The sequence below is a fragment of the Lactuca sativa genome, chromosome 8, assembly GCF_002870075.4.
Source record: "Lactuca sativa cultivar Salinas chromosome 8, Lsat_Salinas_v11, whole genome shotgun sequence".
NCBI lineage: Eukaryota > Viridiplantae > Streptophyta > Magnoliopsida > Asterales > Asteraceae > Lactuca > Lactuca sativa.
In genome coordinates this window covers 323,096,288-323,106,430 of record NC_056630.2, presented here as the reverse complement: position 1 = coordinate 323,106,430, position 10,143 = coordinate 323,096,288, and the positions used below count along the sequence as shown (strand labels likewise).

At 36.2% G+C, this 10,143-nt stretch overlaps 1 protein-coding gene across 1 annotated transcript; it reads left to right on the top strand.

Moving 5' to 3' along the window:
* Window positions 1-468: 468 nt before the first annotated feature.
* On the top strand, window positions 469-1,979 carry LOC111921113 (serine/threonine-protein kinase WNK8). The gene is made up of 5 exons (XM_052766789.1): window positions 469-668; window positions 798-1,018; window positions 1,094-1,250; window positions 1,326-1,627; window positions 1,792-1,979. The coding sequence occupies exons 1-5, from the start codon at window positions 469-471 to the stop codon at window positions 1,977-1,979; spliced, it is 1,068 nt and encodes a 355-aa protein (XP_052622749.1).
* The last annotated feature ends 8,164 nt before the right edge of the window (window positions 1,980-10,143 follow it).

The window sequence follows — 10,143 nt, the reverse complement described above, 5'->3', positions numbered from 1 at the left end:
AATAGAGGATTATCAATACAAGATAACAAGTGCTCAAAACTTGACATCCAGGTACATTTGTTCTTCGTAATTTTACTTGTTGTAAGTCATAGATTAAAATTTGTCATTAACTCATAGTGGATAAGGATTACAGTTATTACTTCATTTTCGTAAATATTATATTTGGGGTCCCTCTCTTATGTAAATATTGGACCCTTGTTTGGTAGGATGCCAACATGTGATAGTTTCAGGTACTACATGTACAATTTTTTTTTTTTGTAATTATTAATGACAAGATAACTGTAGAAAATAAATTTATGGTACTTGAATGTAATTATCAATCTAATGGATTTGTGATACTAGAAAGTAGGTTGAGAACTATTTATATAGATTCATGTGACTTTTATTTTGAAATGTTTTAAAATAAATGAATGGTCAATCAGTCGATTACATAGAATTGAATAGATTTTTCAACTTTATTGTAATTACATGTTTGATTTCTGGAATCATATGAGGATTGATGTTGTGATGCAGTCACCACAAGACTTGGAAAAATTATATTCAGAAGTTCATCTTCTTAGATCATTAAAACACAATAACATCATCAAGTTCTTTGATTCGTTGGTTGATCATAAAAAGAAAAATGTAAATATGATAACTGAGCTCTTCACATCCGGAAGCCTTAGACAGTAAGAAATAATAGATTTGATATTATATATATATATATATATATATATATATATATATATATATATATATATATATATATAATGTAATAAATGATATATTTTACTCGACTCTTAATTTGCATTTATTAGATATCGGAAGAAACATAAAACGGTTGATTTGAAAGCAATCAAGAAGTGGGCAAGACAAATTCTAAATGGTCTTCACTACCTTCATAGTCAAAATCCACCTGTGATTCATAGGGATTTGAAATGTGACAACATATTTGTGAATGGAAACAATGGAGAAATCAAGATTGGTGATCTTGGATTGGCAACTGTCATGCAACAACCAACTGCCAAGAGTGTTATTGGTAAGACTAACTAAAAACAAAACATGTTCTTCAAGTGTAGTATGAATTTAATGTTGTTGTTGTTTTTTTCACCAGGAACACCTGAATTCATGGCACCGAAGCTTTATGAAGAGGAATACAATGAACTTGTTGACATATATTCTTTTGGGATGTGTTTGTTGGAAATGGTGACATTTGAGTATCCTTATAGCGAATGCAAAAATCCAGCTCAAATATATAAGAAAGTAACCTCAGTAAGTTTTGGAAATGGTAGCTTTATTAATGGAATCAAATAAGTTAAATGATTATTTGTTTAAAAAAAACTACATGGGATTAAACCGGGTTCTCTTAGCAAAGTGGGTGATTCTGAACTGAAGGCATTCATAGAAAAATGTCTGGTTCCAGCAACTGAAAGATCATCTGCTGGAAAGCTTCTAGAAGATCCTTTTCTGAAAGAGGCAACACTAAGATCATTGAATTTCATGGAGATTGATCAATTTGTATGTTTAAACATCAAAAATGGAGTTGCTGAATTCAAGAGGATTCATCAGCAAAACGAGTTCAGGTTGAAAGGGATAAAGAATGATGACAATTTGGTTTCTTTGACCTTGCGGATTGCTGACCCATGTGGTGAGAAGCTTTCTAATTAACATTTTTTTCTAATAATTTATTAAGATAAAAAAAAAGAAATTAAGCGATTGGACTTGCAACGGGACCATAACTGATTACAGTAAGACAAGGTTTAAAACTCATCTCTTGAATTTTATAAAATTTTAAATGTGGTGCAAGGATAGTTCTAAATATTTGCATCTGGTTTCAGGGGTTACTCAAGGAAAATGCAAATGGTAGCAAATACTGGGCATATGGAGGTGACTTTGGAGATACACCAAATGACTTCAATTTCTGCTTAAATGGTCTCATATGGCCTGATCGGACTCCTCATCCTGCTCTAAATGGTGATTACTATAATTTTTTTCCTTAGTATTTAGGTTTTTGTTTAGTTATTTCCAACAAAAATGTTTCCATGATGAATCTTTTGGTAGAGACAATGTATAAGAACTACTTCATTGAGCTAATTATGATGCGATCCTTTGTTTATTTGTATTTGACATATTAGTGAAATGAATTATCTTTGTTATTTATGGTATTTTATTTTGTATTATGAGATTTTTAATGTATTATTTAATTTGAAAATTAGTAAATTTATAAATAATATTTTTTTTAAACATTTAAAATAATGATACGCAAAAATGTGTGCCATCTTCATTTATGACATGGCCTTTCTTGACAGGGCTTTCTTGATACGCATTGCGTGTCATTAACACGCGCGTCGTAAGGTTACGACACGCGAATGCCTGTCGTCTTCCTTTATGACAAGGCATTCCTTGATACGCATTGCGTGTCGTAAAGGCGCGTCGTAATTGCGCATCGTAAACGAGCGTCATAAATGCGCGTCGTCTCTCTTTATGACAGGGCCTTCCTTGACGCGCATTTGCGCGTCGTCTGAGCCTATTACGACGCGCAATGAGCGTCGTAAAAGGCTGTTTTTCTAGTAGTGAGTGGGTCGAAATTATCGACAACTCTGAATCCTTACACGATGGCGGCTAGGATAGGTACGGGAGGGAGGAGAAGTAGTATCTAGTGACAAACCTATAGCTTCAATGGCTTCAATTGTTGGTTCAATCTCGTAAGAACACTGATGTGTTAAGGGACCAATGTGACATCATATCCGATGATCGAGAAATCTGGTAAGAAAGGGATGGATTAGAGAAGAAAGATACCTAGATCCACCATCGCCATCTCCATCGGCAATCTAGAAATCTGAAGCGGAACTAAATCCAGAAATATAGAAATCTTAAACAAAGCAAAATCGAAATGTCCATCCAAACACACCATAGATCTCCAATTCAAGCAGGTAGAAATTGAGATATAACGATCAACACAAGAAAATTGATTTTTTTCAATGGGATTTTCATTTGGGTTTAGGTTACCGGTGGTAGATTAGAAAGGAGCTGATCAATGTTTGGAACAAAGGATGCCGATGACGATATGGCTGATGACCTTCTTCCAGGTTGTAGTACTGGCGGCAGGTGGATGGCGGTAATGGTGGTTGTCGTCGATTGAAGAAGGTAAAGAGAGATAGAGAGAGAAACGTGTGTTTTGGTTTGATTAGAGAGAAAACTCAAGGGAATGGAGAGAAAAGTCAAAGGAAGGGATAGGAGGTTATGTGGGACCCACCCACAAAGTTAATTACCATTTCTTAATTATAAGTAATAGATAATAATAAAAAGATAAAAACAAATATCATTAAGGGAAATATAGTCAATTCAAGTCGGTTAAGGACTAAAGACGCAATAAAAACTTAATATATGGACTATACGAGTTAAAAAAAGTTGTTAGGGAACAAACACACAAATTACCCCAAAGTAGAGGGACCATTCGTGTAATTTACCCTTAAAATTATATAGGTTTAAGTTTTAACTGAGACAAGAAAATTTAAAGCAACCCTTGATTTTGAACTGAAAAGTGAAACAATCATGCCGTCAAAGTATTTTGAAGCTTCAAAACATATTCTCAACATAGTAAAACTTCACTATTTGAATCTTAGGAAATGTTAGTGTAAGGAGTTCTTTTTCCTCTTGAAATGTCCTATAACAAAAGGTTAGTAGCAAAACGTGGTGGCTGAGGCTCGAGTTGGACTCGATTCTCTTAAACAAATTCGCCGTCTGTTCCCAGCGTACAACAACCTTAATAGTGGTGTACTGCCGGATATTTCACTTGCCTGAAAGAGTCACCAAAAGCAGGAGTACAGAGAAGGAGGAGAAAGAAGAGTATTTTCATTACTGTGTAGAATGAGATGGTAATGGTCTCCTTTTATACTTGAATCGTGTAATGGAAACAAATCAATGATTGATTGAGCGTTTAATACCAATAAATGTCATTAATTACTTAATTAATGCACCCGTTACAGAATTCAAAAATAGGGACCAAAACGGTCAAGTTTAGCAAAAATCAGGGTAGCACGAGCCCGAGTTTTCAGAGTTTCATTTGTGTCCGTAGGTCGCGCCCATGCACGAGTTCGGTGTTTTTGGTCTACGAAATCCAAGATTGGCACCCCCTGCACGCGGGTAGGAATTGTAGTAAAACCATAGACACAAGCTTGTAAGCCTTACATGCATTCAAGCTTATAAACCTTGTTGAGCTTGGTCCTTCTACCAATGTGGGACTCGTTCCCACATTCATCCCTTTTTGCTAAATTTATTCTCAAATACCCTTCTTTGAGTATCGATATCTCATTCACATATACTCCATTTTGGACATCTAATATAGCGTTTCGAAGTCCTCGTGGAGGAGAACACAAACCCACTTAGAGTTAGTTATATATACAACATATGTATATAATTATATATGTCCAAAGTTAGTAAAAATATAACTATTTATACTAAATTTTCCAACAATCCCCTACATGAATGGAGATTGATCTCTTCACATCCAATTTCCAAACTAAATTTTCAACAATTGAATCCTGCATAGGATAGGTAGGTATTACCCTTTGAACCCTCCCTTAAGATGTTACACTTAATCTCCTAGCAGTAAGTAGATCTCGATGTCTTTGAACTAAGCTACCATTTATGTAGGCGACAATGTAAATCTCACAAGACTCTCCCTGACAAGGCCATATCCTCATAAACGTGTTCGATTTGGTCATGAACACTAACCTGGTTCTGCAAGAGCTTTAGGAATTGTGCCCCTATAATTCCCTTTGAAGTGACCCCACTTCTCTCACACATGGGTGATTCTAAGAATCATTAAAAACCATCTGTTTAGCCTAATTTTGTCACGACATATAGGAATGGACTAGGAGGTAGTGTTAACCCCCCCACAGTGACCTGCCTCACTCATACAATTAGGTTATCCTTTTGAACCTAGATCTTGGGATCTCCAGTCTTGTGGGTAAGGTTTCCTTCGTATGAATTTATTCATTCATGGGCTTTAGTCCCATTCCTCTTGATCACTTATAAACTACATCTCTACTCAAGCCTTTTGTAAGCACATCCGCAATGTTATCTTTTGACTTTACCCAGTTAATCGTGATAACCCCCGTAGAGATTAGTTGTCGTATCGTTTTATGTCTATGTCTAATATGCCTTGATTTCCCATTATACATTGTACTTTGAGCTCTACCAATTGTCGATTGGTTATCATAATGTATGCATATGGCCGTTACCGGCTTAGGCCATTCAGGAATGTGCTCTACAAATTGATGTAGCCACTCCTCTTCAGCACAAATATCTAAGGCGATAAATTTAGATTCCATCGTGGATCTAGGTATAACTATTTGCTTGGATGATTTCCCATGATACAGCAGCACCTCCAAGTGTAAACACATATCTACTTGTAGATTTGAAATCTTTTATGTCAGATATCCAATTTGCATATGTGTATCCTTCGATAACTACTAGATGTCTTCCATAATGTAGTCCATATTCTTGCATGTATCTCACATACCTTAACAACCTAGTAATACTATTCTAGTGTTCATAACTGGGTTTACTAGTGTATCTACTTAATCTACTCACAGCATATGCTAAGTCAGGTCTAGTACAACTCATTAGATACATCAGACTGCCAATAATTATTGAATATTCCAGTTGATTAACACTGTCACCTCTATTTTCACGTAGATGTTGACTAGTGTCAATTGGAGTTCTAGATATGCTAGTATCTCCCTTAGCAAATTTTTCAACAATCTTATCCATATATTGTGTTTGACTTAAAATCAAAGCACGTTGGGTTCTTGTGATCTTGACTCAAAGAATCACATCTGCTAAACCCATATCATTCATGTTGAACCTGGATTTCAATATATCCTTCGTGGATCTTATTATTTTGTCATCACTTCCAATGATAAGCATATCATCAACATATAAACACAAGATGAGATAACCATGAGTGGTGTTTTTCACATAGATACACTTATCACACTCATTGATACTAAAGCCACTTTCCGTCATGAATTGATCAAACTTCTGATGCCATTGTTTTGGAGCTTGTATTAATCCATATAGAGACTTAACAAGTTTACAAACCTTTTTTTCCTGTCCTGAGGCAATGAAACCCTCAGGTTGCTCCATATAAATTTCTTCTTCCAACTCCCCATTTAGGAAGGTAGATTTCACATCCATTTGATGAACTTGCAGATTTCTAATAGCTGCAATGGCAAGAACTAATCTAATGGATGTTATTTGCGTTACTAGCGAATACGTATCAAAGTAATCTAGACCTTCCTTTTTTCTATAACTTTTGATTACTAGTCTTGCCTTGTATTTATCAATACTGCCATCAAGTTTCATCTTTCTTTTAAAAAACTGGTGGTAACACAGTGGCTTGCTACCCGGAGGTAGATCCACTAGTTCCCACGTATGATTTTGTAAGATAGATTCTACCTCATTTTTTATGGCTTCTTTCCGTTGAGGTCCCTCAGAAGAAGTAACCACCTCTTGGTAGGTTTTAGGTTCACTTTCCACCACATAGGTGTAAAAATCATCACCAAATGATTTTTCAACTCTAGCCCTCTTACTTCTTCTGAGTACTATCTCTTCTTCCTCGGATTGAGCTTGTTCTGGGGCGGAGGACGTCATGTACAGTATCACAACAACGAAAAGTAGTAAACAAGCAACAACATCATCCATTGAATTAACAATATAATTATTATACAAGTGTGTTCTGTCAAATTATAATAGACACTAAGAGCATAAATCAAAATGAAAGATGAGTCTTGAACGAGCTCCATCTTCTCTAAACCTTGCATCGGTACCTGTCTATTGATGACCTGAGGATACAAGTAATTTTGAAAGCGAGTATCAGCTTTGAAGCTGGTGAGATCATAAGTATTTTAGTGTCTTAATTTGTATGTAAAAATTTGTATGTATATGAACTGTAAGTATTAAAATGTATATGAATTGTAAGTATAACAATGTTTTGTAAATCAACTATAAATGTTTGAAAAACCCTAGAAATCCCTATGATTCCTAGTATTATATGAGGGTGTCTTTTACCAAGACCTAACTGTTCTAAACGTAGTCTTCTACCAAGACTTAACTGATCTAAATGTTCGTTTCTTGTAAAAGTGTGTAATTTTCCCAAGTGTAACTATCATTAACAAAATATAGTTTGTACATTTAATGTTTAAGTGAAATGACCACTAAATATATGTAAAGGGGAAATTAATGTAGTACTGAAGGGTTGTATTATAGGAACTACTGCTGTACTAACTACCTTAAACCGGATTTATATTAAGGTATCATGTGATTTATTGTACCATACTATCGAATGGTGTTGGGTTGAAGATTCGTTTAAGTATTGCGTCATTGGGCTCGGTTATTTGTCCAATGATTTTGTACTCCGGTTTGGGCCTGTCCAACCGTGAGCCTGTTAGGTTTATTATATAAGTATATGCTTGCATGCATATTAGGTTAACGATCTAGAATACAATAGAAGAGAATTACGACAGCTTTGTTTTTCTTTATCGTTCCTGTAAACCTTTTAACCCTCTACAGTTGATGTTCTTGATCGAGCTCTTCTGAGGGTTGTTTTATAATCATTCGACACGTTTGATTCATTCTTGAGTTGTTCTTTATTTTTGCGTTCTTGCAGTTTAATCTTTATTTACCTGTTTAAGATCTAATCGATCTTCAAGATTAAGTTTTAATCTCATCAATTGGTATCAGAGCAGGAGGCTGTGTAATCGATACACTTCTTTTCTGTGAAAAGGTTTCGATTAGGGTTTTTCCGCAATTACTGATATTTATTGAGCCGTCATCTCATTATTGACGTATCTTGATATTTATTGTTTTGCCCTAATCTGATTTATTACAAGTCTGATCTTTGAACAGGTTATTCGATCATTATGGACGAATCGCAATCGAATCCCATCAATATTTCCAACAGCATTGGATCAACCATGAAGATTCCCATCCTATACACCCATGATTATGAAGTCTGGGCGCATCACTTTGAAGACTATGTTATAGGATCTGAGGATAATGGATACCTCATCTGGGAAGCAATTATTAATGGACCGTTTTCTCACTCTGCAACGTCAAGGATTATTAAAACTCAAAAGGAGTATAATGATCTACTGAAGGATGTTAAAGATATTGCGCAAGATGAAAAGGATAAATTCCAGTGCAATATCAAGGCGTTAAGATTGATTAGATTCGCCCTTCAGTCCGACACTTTCAGGTTAGTTAGTTCATGCATGACGGCAAAGGAAGTTTGGGATAGACTTCGTGAACTGTACTCTACAGACGAGGATCTTGAACACTCTATCCAAACCTTACTCTTATCTGAGTTTGGAGAATTCAGGCAAGAAGCCGAAGAAACTATGACCCAAACGTTCGATCGCTTCAATCATCTTCTCAGCAAGATGATCAAACATGACATCGAAAGGAAGCTTATCGAGCAAAAGGTTACGTTTTTAAATGGTCTAAGATCAGAGTGGAGAGCAGTGGTGTCTACAGTTAAAGCCCATGAGCAGTTTAAATCATATTCTTTGGCGAAACTAGTGGGTATTCTCAAGTCTCAGGAGAAAATTGTGGTGCAGGAAAAGAATGTTGTCTCAAGCCTAGGTTCGCTGGCCCTCTTGTCAAAAAGTAAAGCTGTGATGGAGGACGAAGACCTCAACTTGGAGGAGTATGACCTCACTGCTGAGGATTATGCTATGATGGTGTCTAACCCCAAGAGGTTCATTAAGAGGAGATTCCCCAACAACAAAAACCGAAACTGGCAGGGGAGTTATAGTTTAGAAAAGGTTAAAGATGAACCAAAGGTTGATGAGTCTAAGAAGGAACCGAAGGCAGAGGGTGATTCTGGAGTAAGCTGTTACTACTGTGGAGGGAAAAACCACTATGCTAAGGATTGTGTCCTCAAAAAGATGGCTGAAAAGGATGAGGAAAAGGATGAGGAAGCTTTGCTGCAGAAAAAGCTTGATGAGATGAGGAACAAGAAATCTACCGCTAACCCTTTCATGAATGATCTAATTGTGTAGGGTTCGGTTGCTGATGACGAGTTCGGTGGCATGGAAGTTTGGTCAACCGACTCTGAAGACGATGAAGTGAGGAAGCCTTCTCATGGAAAGGCTTGTGTGGCAAAAGAGGAGAGTAGTGGAGGAAGGTTCTTGATGGTGTCCGAAGTATCTCAGATGAGGGGATACAACACTGATGGTGGAAGCAATGAACCGAAGGAGCAGCAGGATATGTGCTTTACAGCCAAACCGCTCAGCGTGTAGTTGAACGAACTCAATGAACTGATCAAGAAGGTACAATCGGTTTTTGTTTCATTTAAAGTACCACAATGCTCATATGAAAAAGAACTAAAAAGTGTTAATTATCGAATCTCTCATCTAGATAGTAGTTTAACTCAAACTCGAGTCACCAATTCTAACCTAACTGATCAATTAAGCAGGGTGTCTTCGAAGAGTGAGGAACGGCGCATGTGGATCGAGCTGAAGGAGTCAGAATTAGTTAAAATAAAAGATGAAAACATTTATTTACCAAGAGACAATTTAAAGCTGTTAAAACAGCGAAATGTTTTTTGTTTGTTTGCAAAACGTCTTTACACTAATATTACTCAGCTTCACTTGGACTGTGAAATAGGACAAAAGATTCATCGCATGATTTTGCCCTTCCTTGAGTTTAAGGAGGATGAAATTGATGCTGAAGCTTATAATTGTGAGACTGTGATATCATCTGATGACGTCAATCTGACCTATATGTATGGACTGGACAAAATAGAATCTTTCATTAAATCCAAGGACCATAAGGACATGCTTAAAAACCTTTTGGATGAAAATGATAGACTTAAACTGAGAACCGAAACCATACAAAAATTTGACTCTTTAAACGCCAACTTGAGCTCAGAAAACAAAATTAATGTTGAAAATGCATCTGAGCTTAATGAGGATGACAATATGAGTGAAATTTCTGTAGAGGACACGGTTAACTGCTCAGAATTTGTGAAAAGCGAACCTGAAAACCACAAGAATCTAATTTCAGAAAATTCAGTGGAGTTCTCTCGATTGTCCCAACAAAAGTCCCCGATCTTAGCAGAGAAAGCGGTTGTATATCAAAAGGTCAGGACCACTC

Excerpts from the sequence above, each read along its gene's own strand:
- LOC111921113 (XM_052766789.1), top strand. The coding sequence starts at position 469 with ATGTTTGATTTCTGGAATCATATGAGGATTGATGTTGTGATGCAGTCA. Across the intron at positions 1,251-1,325 it reads ATATATAAGAAAGTAACCTC|TGGGATTAAACCGGGTTCTC; the intron begins AGTAAGTTTTGG and ends AAAAAAACTACA. Across the intron at positions 1,628-1,791 it reads GCGGATTGCTGACCCATGTG|TTCTAAATATTTGCATCTGG; the intron begins GTGAGAAGCTTT and ends GTGCAAGGATAG.